Source organism: Lissotriton helveticus, chromosome 2_1, assembly GCF_964261635.1.
Source record: "Lissotriton helveticus chromosome 2_1, aLisHel1.1, whole genome shotgun sequence".
In the NCBI taxonomy this organism is placed as follows: Eukaryota; Metazoa; Chordata; class Amphibia; order Caudata; family Salamandridae; genus Lissotriton; species Lissotriton helveticus.
This window is the reverse complement of record NC_136059.1, coordinates 1,928,316,056-1,928,333,852: the sequence shown is the minus strand read 5'-3', so window position 1 is coordinate 1,928,333,852 and position 17,797 is coordinate 1,928,316,056. Positions and strand designations below refer to the sequence as shown.

Sequence of the window (17,797 nt, the reverse complement as noted above, 5' to 3'; positions counted from 1 at the left end):
ACAGGAAGTAGTCACTCATATCTCTATCAATTTGACACGAGAATAAGACTCAACAGTTGCATCCAACAATTGACAACTGTATCCGTACCTGATAACACTTCAACAATATGGTAACGTGTGGTATGGTTTCAGGAATAATGGGACATGGTGTGCTTCACCGTCACTGCAGTCCACAGCCAACCCCTATCTGTCTTAGAAATGTTGAGTTTACTTGTATAGTCTGAGCTTATGGTACCAAGAAGTTTGTGTGCAACACCGGCCTATGAATCAGAATCTTTCAACAGCTATAAGATCGTTGAGGTTTTGTCCACCTGATTATAAAATTAATGCCTTGCAAAAGTAGCAGACGCACATTAGAAACACACAGGAGGGGAGTTTTCCAGCACTCTCCTGCAATCATAAAGTATATTTAAAATCTTCCGAAGGAATCATTGTTTTGTCAATTCTTTGATTGTCCAGCTTCCTGAGGATTACTGGTTGTGCCCCTTTGTTTCATAGGCTGCCTGACTTGTGCAGCCCTTGTCCCCTACATCTGAACCCAAGCAGGACCAAGCTATTCAACAGCCCCAGTCTACCTTCTGCTGCCGCTCACCTCTCCCTACACAAGGATGGTTTGCTGCCAGGCCGCCACTAATTTCCTGATGCAATATTTCATGGTCATGGGACATCCTATGTCAGGATCTCCATCTTCTAGTGGGGTCCAGTGAGTTTCACTTTGTCGTGAATAAAGCAAAGAAATCTTTGGCGAGATGAAGATTCCAAACTTTTGCAGGATGAAGATTCCAAATTTCACGTGATTATGTGGAACAAGTACAAACGTTGCACATCCTTAAACAGAACCATACAACTTCACATGATCTAGGGGTGGTACCTGAAAGCAGGAACCTCGAGTAAAGTGTCACTATGTGGCCCCTGGAAATATTGCAGATTAAAAAAAACTTCTAAAATGTCATATGAAGGGTAGGGACGCAGGAGTCTTTTTTGAACAAGATTTTATCCTCTGCATCCCTTAAATATTACCCATACTTTGCCCTAAATCCAACGAATTCACATTAAACTGACATTAAATTACATCCAGATTGTGACCAAACTTGATTACAAATATATTCAAAAAGAAAATTATACCATTTGACATGTAGGTTGACCTACAGTCCACGTCCCTGCTCTGGGATTAAAGCATCATTGCAGTGTGCCCGCAAGTGGTGAATTTTCTCCACCATACCAGCATACCTGGATGCCCTGGGCTGCAAGCAGCACACCAACTAGCCTGCTCTGAGGGAAAAGCATGAAACACACACACCTCCCTGGTGTTCAGGATCAAAGAAAACACTGTCAAGAGAAGGGATTACTGAGTTAGTGGCAGTAAAGGGAGTAGCTAACAGGAAGGTAAAACTAGGAGAAGGGAAGAATTTGGAGGAGGACATGGGAACTAAATAAGACCAACGGGCAGAACAGTCCCTTATCACAGGCTTTGAAGCCCAGGAAGTACATTGCAGTAGCGACTACTAACCTAAGTCTACTGTGCCAAGATACATCAGAATCTTTCAACAACTATAAGATGGTTCCGTTCATTCTTGATGAATAGATCCTTCCGTGTCTCAGCACCCCCCTTCACCTCCCAAGCCCACTCTATCGGCCAAGGAGTTCCACAGGGCTCTGCCCTAAGTCCTTCCCTCTTCAACCTGTATATGCAGCCTCTTGCAGCTATTGCTAAAGAATGGGACCTCACGCTGGTGTCGTACGCAGACGACACACAGCTGGTAATCACCCTCACTGAGGCCCCCTCAACACCTGCCACAAGATTTAGGGACGGACTGGCCGCCGTTGCCCAGTGGATGACGGCTAACTACCTGCAACTGAATGCGGGGAAGACCGAGGTGCTGTTCCTGGGTAAGAACCCCAGCTGTTAGAATGACCAGTGGTGGCCCCCCTGTTAGGCCCCACTCCTCCTCTTAAATCTCTGGTTAAGAATCTAGGAGTATGGTTGGACTCTGCGCTGAACTACCAAACCCATACTAAAAGAGTAGCAGCTACATGTATTGGGCTGCTGAGAAGCCTTAATCCCATTCTAGGGTTCTTCGACCCTAAAACTCGACAGCTCATAGTCCAATCTACCATCCTTTCCCGGTTGGACTATGCAAGCGTCTTGCTGCTAGGCGCGAATAAAGCTGAGACAGCTAGGCTTCAGCGAATCCAGAATTCAGCGGCTAGGGCAATAGTTGGCCTACCTAGAAAATGCTCTGCTAGAGCCACAATTCATAGGCTCCACTGGCTCCCTGTGGAAGCCCGCATCCAATTTAAGGCTCTCATTACTGCTTTTAAAATCCTCAAAACGGATGGCCCCGAACTCCTTCGTCCGCTTCTCACACCCTATACCCCTTCACGCAATCTTCGCTCCCAGGGTCAACACTTAGTAGTGGTCCCCCGCACGAAATTCTGTCGTGTTGGAGGCCGCTCCTTCAGACTTCGGGGAGCCAAACTCTGGAACTCCCTCCCCCTTCACATCCGCTGCCTTGATAACTTGTCCGCCTTTCGCAAAGCAGTCAAAACTCACCTGTTTCCGTTAATGTAAGCTTCTTCCCCCCCATTCCCTCTAGTAGGTTATGCCTTGGTTCTTAGCGCCGGGACGCCCCGTTGCTGGGGCAGCTGTCGCGCTCAACAAACCCATAACATAACATAACATTACATGCAATAATTTTGTGGTGCTGTATTTACTTAATTGTTTTTTATTGGCATCTGGCACAGTTAATGCAGCATGGAGAAGCATAAAACAGATACGCATATACCAGAATATCAACCCTTCTGTTTTATACAAGTACCATTACATAGACATTTCTTGTAAGATATGCCCAGCGAACTGTCAGACCCCCCGAATAGCCCCCACCAACCATAAATCTTTGGCACAAGGTAGTATGCGAACGGTAGAACGTTTTACAACTTATGTGCCAGAGTGATCCTTTGGCAAATGCCAGGGGACAAGGGAAAGGATTCAGCTCAAACAACCACCACACGCAGACATTGCCTTTAAATATGTGACAATCAAAAGTGGACATTCTAAAGTGTCTCAATAAGGAGAGCCCACAAGCCATTGTCCCTATGCCTGACTAACTACATGTCTCACAGGACAGAGTTTCTAACGAAAACAGAGAACATACAGGCGGAATGCCTGGAACACACACAGAAGTGAAACAGGCCAATGTTCCAACTCCAGCAAAGAAAGGCAAGGGTTAGAAAGGCTTATTTTCATTTTAACACATATTTGTAGTTGCTCAGTTAATTCCTCCCATCTATACACTATGGGAAATGTTTTTAATCCCCTAAATTCCTCTCTAAGAAATGAGTAACTTTCTGCCGTAGTCCAGAGTGAGAAGGTTTTGTGTCATTTGGCGACAGTGGGAGGTGTAATACTTTTCCATGATATATTGATGCTGCGTCTCGCAAGTAAAATGGGCCAGATCCACAAACCTCGCTACTGCCCTATCAGACTTCAGCTTTTTAAAAACTCCTGATAGGCAACTTCTGCAGAGTGTAAGTTGGGCAACCCATTGCTGTGTATGAGAAGTTTTGTAATGTTATCTAAATATCTCTAAAATGCAGGATACGCCAATAACATGTTTAAAGCCAGCTTCCAAAGAACATCATCTTGGGCAGTGCGAGGGAACATTTGGGAATACCGTGGGTATTTTACCTGTGATAAAGTTTACTCCATGTAGTATCTAAAGTTGTATCAATTTAAATCTAGAATTGCATGAAACTCTGTTTCTACACCATTTCTTATTGTTAAATGTTCTCCAAATATCAGTCTCCCATTGATCTCTAAGCAATGACACTTCGGTGTTAGAGGGCTGCAGCTGTGCCCTGTAGAGCCATCAGACCAGTTTACCTCCATCACCAAAAGTGTGCATAGTCTGGAAGAGTTCATGAACATGGAGTTTTTGCGGTATTGTGCACCAGTGTGTATATAACACTGCTGTAATACTTCTGTGTGTTATGAATTGCCCTCTATGGATATCATATTGCTCTGTCCGATCCTGGGAAGCCATCAGATTTCCATCCTGGAACATCTCCCCTACCTGGTTGATGCGTATGGCGGACCATTGGGTCAATGCCTTAGAAGAGAGCCAGCCAGTGTGCAGGAAGAGACCGGTCAATGGCTAGGCTAGGTCATAAGGCACTTGTTGTCTGGTCAGCAGTAGATTACGGTTCAGCACAGAGATAACTACGCTTACCTGTCTTGAGGACTGCATTGTTTGGTGGGAGTTGGGAAACAAGAGTGCCAGAAGCACCCCAGAGACGTTGTAATTGAGCTGCTACATTTCTCAAAATCTGGGACACCCAGCCCACGTCTGTCAGCAGGAAATCTCAGTTTTAAGATTTTCACTCTTCTTCTCCCTGCACCCCAGAGTAGATCCCCTAAAAACAGATCCAACCTTTTAAAGGAGGATCGTGCTAAAACTACAAGTAGACTGCCAAAGTAATATAAATGTATAGGCAGCATAACCCTCTTGGCTATCGCAGCTCATCCTGCCACCGACAGGTGGGCGTGCTCCAAAATGTTATCCGTGCTGTCAGCAAGCGCACAGCACCACCCATATTGCCCTATATTGTATCTGTTGAACTTGGCCCTTTTGGCAGGTTCACCCCAAAACTTTTTGCGTTCTCCTATCCTTTTTCTGTAACCTGGTGTTGGTGATTTTAGGCCTCTGCGCACTTTAGCACTGTGGTCCAGTGTAGAGTGCGTGCGCTCTCTGTGTATGTGTGGTGAGATAGGTCTGCCCTTCCAGAAGAATGCATGGGGGATGTGTGTTTCCCTGGTAGTTCCTGGTATGAGAGGAGTGCAGGGGCGAACTCCTGAGAATAAATGCTGCGCAATGGTGTGCGCAGATTTATTGTGACTGGTGGAGAAGTGCCACTTTTAGAAGTTGACATTTTGGTGTGCAGTGTGTCTGCCTGCCTGGTGTGAATTGCATGTCTGGCTTGTGATTGACAGGTGCTGGATGATGTGGGTGACTCCAGGAGCCAGGATGGATCTGCCCGGTGGTGAATAGGGAGATCTGCATGTAGATGGGAGGGAGGAGTTGCACCTGGGACATGAATAGGGCTGTGCCTTCCTTCCACAATGCTGGCTCCACACCTTGTGGTGCATCTGATGTCTCTAGCCAGTCCTGTGAAAGGGAGAGAGGAGCTGAGCAAAACAAAGTGCTCAACAGCTCCCCTGAACCAGTTGTATCTGGTTCTCCCATTGCCTACAAATGATTTGCCTGTATAAATATAGGGGCTGTGACCCGATGAAATTGTTCAGTTCTTGGTGTGTGCTGTTCCTGATGGGCGTGCCACTGTTGGGGCCCCGGGGGGGCTGCCACGAGGGCTTGCCTCCCTGGGCCCTGCATTGCCCTCATTCTCTCTGGAGATCTTTTGGCTGGGACTCATTCCTTTTTGATGACTGAGTACTTTCTTGGAGCTCCTTGCGCCCAGGGAGTGCTTTGCTTCGTTTTTCTTTTATGAATGACTTTGCTCTTTATTGCTGAGGAAGAGCGTGGGCTGTGCCACGCTGAGCTGTCCTTCAGTGCAAGGGAATCCCCAGCGTAGGGAACTCCCCGTGCACAGTTATGCAAAGAACGGGTGCCCAACCCGCTTATGGATGTCTTGTTTGCGGGTGCCCAACCCGCTTATGGCTGTCTTGTTTGCGGGTGCCCAGCCCGCTTCTATCGTTATGCAAATAGCGGATGCCCACCCCGCGCTGCCGGCGAGAAATCACTGCCACGGCCCGGGGGAGAAAACTGTAGCCTCCGGCCGGAGCTGCGCGACCCGGAGGCCAGGCGAGCTGCCTGACTCTGGGCGGAGACACTTGCCGGAAGCGGAAGGGGGCGCGAGGAGGAAGTGTCAGCCTGCCCCGCAGGGCTCCAGTATGCTGGTGGGATCCCTGCGCAATGCCCAAGAGAATGCCTCGCAGGGCTCCCGTGAGCACTCCTTTCCCCCTGACACTCACAGCTGCGCAGCACTTAGTGCCAGCTGCAACGTTTAGGCCTGCGCAGATTGCGCACCCTTGACTTTCGCTGCTTTGGCAGCGCGCCCTGACTTTTGGGACACAGGGCATTTGAGCCCCCTTTTGAGATGGACAGTTGGCCAGGGGGACTATTAGGTTTGTAGTGCACCAGGTCCTCATGTTATGTGGTGTGAGGAAATGTATTGTGTGTAGTATGTGTAGTATGTTTTACGCACCCTGTTTGATACCTCTAAATGTGTTTTTATGATTATGAGGTTGTTTTGCTTATTACAGTTTATGCTAGTGAGATTATGTTTCACTGTGTGATTTACGCCCCTAATGTGAGTTATACTTAGGAGGTTAGGGTCTAATGCGATTAGACTTGTGAGAGGATTGCATAATGTGCTTATGCTGGTGAGGTTGGCGTTGAATGTAATTCGCGCCTGATGTAATACTGTGCATAATGTAGTTTATGTTACAGGCTGATGCTAAGTACAGTGATTACCAGTGTTTACTGATTGTACGTTTATGATCTGTTTTATGTTTACCAAGTTCGCTTTGTGATGGTTCTGACAGTGGTACATATGGCCCTGTCATGTGTATATAATCCCTTGTGAATATGGCCCAGTGCCAGATGGCACAGTGTATATTGTGTGATTACTATTCTAAATGTGTTATGAGAATACAAAGGCTATTTTTTATATAACCTTGTGTGGAGTTCCTTTTGTAGTGTGCCTGGGATGTTTTTGCTGTATGCGTGCGCAAATGCTTTACACATAGCCAACCAGAAATCCCATTTCTAACAGTATCCACTTAAAGTGGTATATCTTTACTCTGAGATCATTTTCAAAAATCCAGGGCCCACCTCAGGGCACTCAAATCCGCATAGAGCATCCTTGGGACAGTACCCCAACACAAGGGAAAGACACACCACTTGTCCCAGTTGATTTTGAGTCCTGATTCTAAGTGGAATTGCTCCAACACATGTTCGATCCTACTCAGATTGTGTGAAGCTAAATTGTTTGATACTGTTGCACTTCATTTTCTAATCTATTGAACTTATTGGCTCTTGAAAAGTAATTGCTATGTAAAAATATTTAGCAATCGAGCTGTTGGCTGATCCACTATCAGTTTTGATCCATACTTTTCTAAAAGTCCCCAAAAGGATGGAATGTAAAGCATCAAAACCGACATTTGCACAGATATTTTAGTGTACAACACATCTATGTCTGATATAAAAAATAATGTTAAAAATTCGTCATTGCGGTTCTCTTTGGAAGTGCAGTAGTGAATTTGTGATTTTATTTTTTTGTGGTTTTATACAACGCACGCCTCAGAAGTTGCACTCAGATACAAAATATTCAATCAGAATGGTATCAGGTATGTGATTTCTATTTGAGTTGTTACAAGAAGGTATTTAAATGAGCCAGCTCTGAAAAGCAAGGGTAAATCACAGAGATAGTCACACAAGGTGGTAAAAATGGCTTTGCCCAGAAAGGAGCTGATGACTTGAATGGAGCCCATATGTACATGAAAAACAGGTCAGCTCTTCTCACCTTACCAGAAGAATGTCTATTTCCCCAGAAATAATCTAGCAAGAAATATTATAGTTAATGCCAGCGGAACATCTTTTTCTTGTTCGAGCAGGGAGATTGAGAAAAATAAAAGGACCACTCTCCTCTTTTCTTAGTTAAAATTATAAGGTCTGTGGGACAGTATCTACCATACTATTTATTATGTATATAAAATTGTGTAGGCAGATTCAATGAGATTAGCTTTCTCTGTCATGCTGGAATGCAGATTTGCAGGTATGTTTTCAGTGTGCGATTCTGTTCACAAGGCCCTGAAATGTTGCTTGGTCTATGAATTATGCATACATTGATGCCTCTCTCCATTGATAGATGTCTGCTCTCGGCTTTACAGCTGAATTAAGTGCTCGTTCTGAACATCGGTGGTCAGAGGAGTGCAGCTGCTAAGAAAGACATCACTTTCTCAGAAAGGAGAAATGCCCCATTCAAGTGGAATAAGATGCAGCTGCTCCCCTTTTTAAATATACATGAACCATGAATTCTTGCTAATGCATAGTGAAAGCGTGGCTGTTCCTCACTAGGAGAATGTGAATTTGCAAGTGTTATTTTATGCAACCTTCGCAAAGTGTTTGAAAATCATTGCCACCTTTGAGTGAAAGGAGTGACGTTTGCACCAATTTATGTTGCACATATACTTACCGAAAACTAACAAAATGGTGTGCATAAGACAAAAATTGATTGTTTCCCTCACAATGATATGCGAAATATAAGCCTACAGATTAAAATGTTTAAAACATGCAAATATTTGCCACTGTGACCAGAAAGTGTGTGAAAGGCAAACCTGTACAAAAAATCTGTACGCATTTTCCAGTTCATATGTATTTAATTCGAGGGAAATAAACTTTCTATGCAGTGATAGTGATGTTGCAATCTGGAATATAATATTGTGAAGGCAAAGGTAAGCCGGAAGCCTCACAACATTCACTAAAGCGAAGTATCTTGAACTTCACAAGTAGAATGACATGTATACACCCCTATTCCTGTCAGATGAAAGGGAAACAAAAAGTTGAGATGCTACCACCGGGCAGTAGTCTTCCCATAACCCTTGCCTTTTGGAGACAATTAGCCCATCCTGGCTATACCCAGGCTCACATTTCTAAAACATTTGCATAATGAAAAATATTAATTCTTCTTGAAAAATCTGCCAGGAAGCTACCAATTTTCCAATTATATCACTTGAAAGTCAGAGATAGTAAAAGCATTACCTGAATTTTGAAGTGGAAAAATGTCTCGAAGACCACTAATTAACGTGGGGGACGTTAGAAAAATTGCAGATTGTTTATTTGTACATTCCTTGTACCAAAAACATTGATAGTGTGCCCTACCTGGATTTTACAGTGGTGTAAATACCAAAGGATGAGCGAGATGGCATTCTGTAATCGTGGCCTGATGGCATACATTGAACACCCTATGTCAGTTTAATTTTGGATTGCTAAGTGCCTCGTCTGGCAGAAGTTGAGAGATGTTTTAGGAACTGGACAACACTATGATGCTGTAATATGCCTCCGACAATAAAAAAAATTCTATTCACAAATCATGAAGCGTCATCTAAGAGTTGAGTAAATGGCAGGCAATAATCATTCACACCGAATCTATTTAAATTTAAATGTAAAAGTTAAAAATAGGTAGATTATTGGACCGATAGCTTGGTAGGTTAATGTCCAGCTGTGGAAATCTCTAGGCAACTCGAAAGTCACAGGTTCATAGTTTATTGGAGCCAATACAGCTTTTCATCATCTTTGGTTACAATTGTCATGTAAAAAATAAACGTGCCTATGTGTGTTAACATTGGTGTTCAGTGACTTAATAAATATATTTTTGGTAACTAAATCTAGGAGAGTGCTATTTGTGTAGATCATATTCCAGCATAACGAGCATATTATCCTATTTGCTGTTTTTATGGAGTGTGCTATTCTTATTTACTACATTTTACCCAAATTTCAAGCTAATTAAATTGTCATTGTTTGTAATTGAATAATTTAATGTGGCTGAAACATGCTTTCACAACCTGGCAGAAGGGCATGTTGCATTGCTGGGGGGAGGGGGCTGATGGAGCATGAAGTGTGGCACAACTAAGCAGTTTCTCCTGGCTAACATATTGTCTAATAAAAATGCCCTTACCTTAGATTGGCAATTTAGGTTTGTTGCCATAGGTCACAGATCTCCACATTACCACAACATATAATGCATGCTGTTTTTTATTTGTAATGCATTAGGAGATAAAGTAATATGTGGTTTGAGCACCAACTTTCCAGTCTGCAAAAATACAACTATCCGAGGTGTTAATACTAGCAAGGATGGTTTAGACGTGTCTGTGGTTGGGGCAAGGTTATACACCGGATAATACAATATTTGCTTATTAATCTTCTAAGCTGAAAGGGATGGCGCTTGCCATATTAGCTGTGTTTGATAGTCCAGATTTCTGAAGCTGGCATGGCCCAGCGCACACAGGAAGCGGCTTTAATGTGCGCTCTCTGCAATTATGTGTTTATCTAGTGACCCATCTGCTGCTGACACATTAAATATTCATTTGCTAATTACAGATTTCCTAATGAAATCCAGTCTGGACTGCTTGAGGTCATCTCCCCTCCTGCCGGCTACTACCCGGACTTCTCTACAATCAAGGAAACCTTTGGAGACTCGAAGGAGAGAGTGCGGTAGGCCGGCCTGCCATGCGCAGCTGTAACAAATGGATGTTAAATGGATGCGTCCGCCCTTTGCCTTGTGTGCAGTGTTATCTTTGCTCTGCGGTAGCATTTTATTAGCTCAGGGCATTACTCATCCCAGCTAATGGTTTGTGTCCTGCCTAACGCACCAGCTGTTTATTTAACACACTTAAACTGAAAATTGATGACATCATGCCCCGAATTACAGATCATCTGTCTGTGTGGACTGAGTGCAGTTGCACTAAGATTGTGTTGCCATTTCCCCGCCTTAAGTCACAGCTTTACATGGTTTCTGGAGGACTGTACCACCTTACCACCTGGCACAGCCGGGCACGACCATGTAAATGCTACTAGGAGCGTGAAGAGGATGAGGCGCCGCAGGTACAACAGGGGTCACGACCCAGGATACAGTCCATTACGTCCTACGCATTCACCTGACGTCACACTCAGCTCTTTCCCTTACAGATGCAGTGCAGATGTCAGCAAAATATACACGTCTACTCCTGTCTGATTGCCATTATAAGTGGAGGTTGCTTTACTGCGATGATATACCAAATGGCTGTCAATTTTTTCCACTCTAATGTTTTTTGTTTTTTTAATTAGCAGAAGCAAAGGCGTTGCAATGCGTTTTTTATGGTCAACATTCTTCTTTAATTTAAGAACAGGCAATTACTACGAGCCATGAATTAATCTAATTGCAAGGTGGCTTGGCACAACTCTTTTAAAGATATCAAACGAGTTCTAGTCCTATCTCAAAATGAGAAAGAGAATAGCTCCAAAGAGCAGGTATACTAAAATATTATGTAACTTTTGAAGAGTTTGTAGATGTAACAAAACCAAACAGAAATAGAGATTCGGAATAATATTACAGTCCTAATGGTTTTATACATCCGAGGAATACACATGAACATAACAATCACATACTGAATTTATTTGTAATAGACATTGAAGTATTTAAAGAAGAGGAAAGGACAAAGAAAATTCAGGTATGCACCACATACTTATGATCGGCCACGTGTTGTCAATAAGGAGTTGTGTCCATGCCGCTAGAGCTGCCGACTTTGGAACTGAGAATCGAAGTTTCAAATCCCGGCCTTGTTTCAACAAACTAGAATCTGGGCAAATCAGTCAAAACCCCTGTAACCAAAAACTAAGAAACAAAAAGGTGTTTATTCTGATTCTCATGGACATCGCTCATTACTGCCCTTGAGCGACTTCCCTGCTATATAAAGCTGCCAAATTAAAATAAAAGATCGTTCACATACTAAAATGAGAAATAATCGTTCAGGATATCGCAATAATAACCACATGTCTAAACATATCTTGACGCAACATACCCCCTATTGTTATACACTTGCAGAGAATACATTTTCAACTAGCATGTATGATGACTGATCGATTGCGCACAACATGTGACCAGCAATGTGATACACGGTGCAGATGAGCATCAAAGCCATGACTACACAATTCAAGAATGCAGCTTGAGAATACACAGTATTTGATGTCTTGTATTTCTCTTTCCACCCAGGTATCAGCTAAAACTAACACGTTTTGAATAGTGAGTAGAGAAGGCAAAACTTTAATTGGCACACGTCTTTTCACTATTCAGTAATACTACCACGAGTTAGGCCTAGTGGCACATCTGACATGCCTATACCTGTAGCAAAATTAAAAGAAAAAGTGAACTATATCTTCTACTAGGTTGGGATAACTTTTTTTGCTGTAAAACATTTAGTGGACCAACCCATGTTCTAATGGTCAGGTGCATCCAGTCTGCCTATTTAACTGCTGAAAATTGTTAGCTGGATCATACATGGGTTCCTCAATACCCTTTGCAGAGAGCATCATCATTTTCCATGATGCCACTGCTAGCATTTGGGAGGAGCGACATGTAACACAGTCTCCAGAGATTCTGCTGTCTCAGAATGTAGTATGTTAGTGTGTCCTCAGGGTTTCCCCCGTACAGATCATATACCACCGACATGGTAAATATATCACATTACCCCATATAATCACGGATGGGGTATTGCTGGCTAGGGATTTGAAATAACAGCCTTGTGAATTCTTGTAGCTGTATTCTTGATGTAAAAGAATGACATTGTAATAAACTAACAGGCTACAATATATCAAAGTAGAGCTTAGGCCTGCAGCTTTGTGTCATTGCTAACATAGAATCACCTGGTAATCTAACCTCTGTGATTCCTAGATGCACTTGTACTAGTGGTAGAAGCGGGCAAGCCAATAGGGTTTTCACAGGCCAACATCACTTCATGTTGGCAGGACACCACTTTTCTAACCCTGGGCTTTCACCTTACACTTCAATACAAAAAAATGTTTCAGGACTGGATAGAATCTCCTGCTGGCATGTAGTGATCTGGAAGTGCGGCACGCTACCATAAATCCACAGTGTGCATGCAGATCATGCACTTGAAGTTAGTTATATGCCGCGCCGGGTGCACAGTCATTCTTCATTGTTTAGTCAGCACTTAGTGCTGAAGAATATACTCAACGTTTAGGCATTCCTCAGTGCAAAGACTGGCCTAAGGGCTGAAACATGTTGGCCTGCCGAAGAAATTCCTTAGTATACTAGCAGAAACTGAAGCACATGTACCAGTCTCAGGGTTGTACAATATACACACATAGAACATACAGTAATTCAAATTTTAATACTGTTACAGCAGTCAACTTTGTTCATGCAGCAGCCAATGTGGCTCTCTGTAGTTCTATGCAAATAAACTATTCTGTTGTACTAACAAGGAGATAACACAGGACCCCCATCCTTCGCATTGAAAGGGGGCACAGGATTCTTGGACCTGGGGGGACCTCCTCAGTCACTGGTCATCTTCGCCCAGAATGGGTGTCTGGATGTCGGAGGTGGGGCTTCAGCACATTTCACCGGGCGCCCCACTCAGATTCCATATGCCATAGTGTACAACTGAAAGATAAGAAGCTTCATTCAACAAAATACATTTGTGGTAGGTTTCTTGAAATCAGCCTATGCAATTCTTATATAGGAGCATTATATTTGTGGGTTTAGTTTTTGTATACATTTGCCTCAGACCCTGAAGGCCAGCTATGAAGCATGCTGACAGAAGTCTGTCTAGGTGTGGAGAAACAGGAGCACTTTAGATCACGACTGAGTTCCTTGGGGAGTTGTGTAACCTGTACGGTGTAGAAATCAGGCTAGTGAGAGTTGGAATAGAGGTACCTTGGTTCTTTACACCGATGTGCAAAAGTAGAGGCTCCTGAATGTCATAACTGAGAAATATTGGCAATGCTTGGTTCTCTATACTAATGTGTGAAAACAGGATAGTGAACGTCAAAACGGAGGCGAATTAGCAGATTGCTAAGATCCCTCATTTGTTGAAGTTTATTCCATAAACACAGCACCACTAACCCTGTCAGCAGCCCGGCACAGCTCCCAGCCTCCAACTGCCCCCACTAGAACTCTTCCACCCAAAGGCTGCCAACATTCCATACATGCGCTACTTAATCATAGCAGGAAGGAACAATAGTTTAACATCATGTCTGAGCCCACAACACACCCCCCACTAAACAACAAAGTAAAATTGAAAGGGTAGAGCTAACAAATATTAATAGAAACACTACTAACTATTTATGGAGACATTCATGCATTACATAATAATTGAACTGAGAAGCTAGCTTCCTAGATCTGTTGAACTCTTTAGACTGTAAGCCATTCCCAGTAGTACCACTTGCTCAAACTTCAAAATTTTGGTCCACTGAAAAAAGGTTCATACTCTCCTGCAAGGCTAGGAAAGGAATGACTGAAATCTTACCCCTGAGATACTGAAATTCCTCCCACCAACTGGTTTCAATAGCACATTGCCTAAGGGTGCCCTTTATTTGATTGAGGGGCACAGCTTGCATGCCAGGGATTCCCAGTCGCTTAAAACATTGTCACATGGTTATTTGTTCTGTAGAGAACTCACAATATCTCAGGTGAGATTAGTACTGACAGCTTGTCACCTGGAGCCCCATTTTTACTCAAAAAATAAAAACGTAAGGCTCTGGCATCTCCCAATGCACTCCAGGCTGTGGATCTTAACTCTCGCCTTACGGCTTCAATAATCAAATTTTTAGATACATCAATTTGCAATTTCAAAGCACTACCCTCTAAGCCTTCCCATCAGACTATGGTATCCATTGCCAGGACCTCTGTTCCATACAGAGCCTGGGGAATTAATTTGCCTTGATTAACTTTACATAATGGTTCAAAGTTGTAGCTGCCATATTTACAATCAAATTATTCCAGGCTATCCACTTCTATTGATTAGTTCACGTCTTTGGGAAGCCATATGCTTATCCCATCTCAAGTCATCAAAGAAGATCATGCCCAGATACGTATACTCTCTGACCTGCTCCAGTCGTACATCACCTAAAAACCAAGTGAATTTATTTTTCTTTCTAGCGAAAAATAATGTCTTTGTCTTGTCAACATTTATTGTTAATTTGTTTTCAAGAGCCTAAAAATTCAGGGAATTTATTTTCCGATGAAGTCCTATAGGCGTAAGGTCCATTACTACTTAATCAACGGCATACATAAGACAACTAATATGCCTACCCCTTACCTTTGGAGAATAATCATGTATGCAACTTAATGTCAATGGGAGATCTGTAATGAACAAACTAAACAGCAGGGGTGTTGTTTTCCTCGAAAGGCTGGCTTGCCCGTCCAGGTAGACTTGGGCCCATTTATCACTGTGAAGCTTCATCAGAAGCTCTAACAGGGCTCCAGATATATTCCACTGTTGAAGTTTGCACCAAAGTGTACCACTGTCCACCCTCTTGAAAGCCGCTCATAAGTCAACAAAGCAGCAGCAAAGGCCACCTACCGACTCCATTGACTTCCTTGCAATTCCCCGAGCGTCAAATAGTGGTCCATCGTTGAATGCTTTCGTCTGAAGCCTCCTCGCTCAACAAGGATCAGTCCAGTTTTAAAAGCCCAGGCAGTCAGATGTTTTAATAATGTCTGTGCAAAGAGTTAAAAAGGAATATCAAGAAGGAAAATCAGACATAATTAGCATGCTGATCCTTTTTGCCTTTTTTATGAAAGGGCTTCACTATGGCTCCTTTCCATGAATCTAGGAGGATTCCTGTACAAGTTACACACTGGAAAAACCCACTCAAACTTAATCCCCGTTTGCTGGGTTCTTTCTTGAATATTACCGATGTTAGCCCATCCAGACCACCAGCCCTAGAGACTTTCATATTACTAATTGTTTCAGACAGCATTTCTCCCATCTGAGTGATTGCAATCACTCCTGCCTCCGTTTCAGAGCTGGCCCGAACCGCTAACAAATTCTCAGAGTTTCCCCCACTGTATGGAGGTTAGATAAAAGTATAGCAGTCTTCTTCGCTTATCTGGGCCTCAAGGGACAATGAACATGAGAGGGTTACAGAGTTCATTAGTCGCCAGAAATGCTTACTAATATTATCTGCAATGACAGTTAGTGTAACTCCTAATTTACTCTATAAAACTCTCTCTTTTTATGGGCACATAAGTGTTGGTAAGCAATTTTCGAGGCCACCATAGTTGTTCTTGGGCTGGTGACAACTGGATTTAACTTAAATCGTCGACCACTCCTGTTTAGAACTCTTCTATTCTCCTGGCAATCATCATCGAACCAATTGGACCCTTTATCTATTGTACCACTTGTTAAATGAGGACCCCACATTGCTCGATTAGAATGGGCTAATAGTTGCCTTATTTGCCTGTCAAACCAATGCAACAAATCTCGACCGACGTCTAGGTCTAAATGCTCAAAATCAATTAGAAAAAGAGCCAGCAGTGCATCTTCTGTGATCAAAACATGTGTTCTCTCTTATGATAGACTACCTCTAAGGGCAGAGAGGCATTTGGACCAGTCAGGAAAGCATCGTTAAACTCCAAACTGAGGGCAGGATGGTCAGTAGGCCCCATTCCAAGAACTCTAAATGTTTTCACCCTAGGAAACTGGTACATTGGAACCAACACATAATCAATAGGCAGAATGCTATTACCATATTTAAAGGTTCTCGCAACCGGAATATAATCATTATACCAACCTCTCTGGTTGTTCAGATTCAATTGAACAAAACCAGGCCTAAGAAGGATCGCCCTTGCTCCTTTGTCAGCCGACATGAGGGGTGAATTAGGCTGAATACCTTCTCCTGGTATCACATGACTCAAGTAAGTCACAGATGTTATCCCCAATTCACACTTCTGTTTCTTTACAGTCAATCCACTCTTTGCTTGTTTCCTCAACACTTGACTCAAAGTATCATCATGCTCCAAAGCAGGCTTCTGCAACCAGTAGCTTGTGAGCTACTGGTAGCTTTCCAACTACTTGAGAGTAGCTCTCCTGTATGCAGTGCAGCCTGCTAAATTTGAAGCTTTTTCTTGGCTCAATTAATATATGTATATAAAAATAGAAAAGGGTGTTTTTATATCAACGTCTGTTTGAAAAGGGTGTTTTTGAGATGAAAATGTGTCCATTTTTGTCGAACTCATAATATCCAAATTATACTAAAATCTAATATTTGTTTGATGAATTATACAACACTGGAGACTATTTGTTATAAATATTTTATTGGTGCCAGTGGCATTTCAGCTATGGCTGTTATGCATTATCCATGTAGAGGCACTTCAAATTGACAAATCCTTTTTTACATTACTGCTGGCAACCCTGCATTGATGTGGTCACTGCTGCTAACCTTGCATATGTTGAACACTAATTTATCATTATCTGATGTAGTTACTAATAACAACACTAACAGAAATAGTGGATCAAGATGATTTCCATTGAACATAAGTAGCTCTTATTACCTAAAAGGTTGGGGACCCCTGCTCCAAAGCATTCCTCCCATAAATAAAAATGGCATATTGAAAAAACAAGACATTTGGCACATCCCCCAAAGCCATTTTCATAATCCTCTGTAAGCAAGCTGCCCTAGAAGCTAAACCAATTGACAACCTTACAAATCTCTAAGCCCACAGAGGTGTAACTTGGTCAATTTTTTCTTAAGTGGCCAAAGTATCAAATTAGGAACCTTGCGCACCTTGTGGACACATGGTTATGACCCTTTTCCAAGAACAATACAGTGTTCAAAATTCGTAAGAAGGCCAAGATCATCTCTGAACACCTCGGGAAACTCCATACAAAAGGATTCACTTACACCTCAATTATCAATCAACATTACCTTGTTAGAAGCATTCGGGTTGAGAGTAGTCTCAATATCCCTTTGGTGTCTACATCCCAACACGTTGTTACCTTTGTTTGCCACATAAACCTTGCCAATAGTTTCTCTGCCTTTGAACCCAATGTATCTTAACCACATAACCCAGTACATCAATTAGCATACCACTGTAACTGACAGTGAATGTCTGGGGAAAGTAACTCTGCTTCCACACTTGCAAATTTCTCTTCCCAAATATTGCCTCCAATCAAGCATCTCCAGTGTAAAGATACCACACTTGTTGAAGTTTCTAAGAAGTTTATTCCATAAGCACAGCTCTACTAACACGGTCAGTAGCCCAGCACATCTCCCAGGTT

The 17,797-nt window shown here is 42.8% G+C and overlaps 1 protein-coding gene across 1 annotated transcript in view; it reads left to right on the top strand.

The window, feature by feature from the left end:
* Positions 1 to 17,797, top strand: part of MGAT4D (MGAT4 family member D) — a 707,335-nt gene that overhangs the window by 471,808 nt on the left and 217,730 nt on the right. The window contains exon 6 of the mRNA XM_078676855.1: positions 10,119 to 10,232. Coding sequence (XP_078532981.1) covers positions 10,119 to 10,232 — 114 coding nt within the window. The remainder of the gene's footprint in view (positions 1 to 10,118; positions 10,233 to 17,797) is intronic.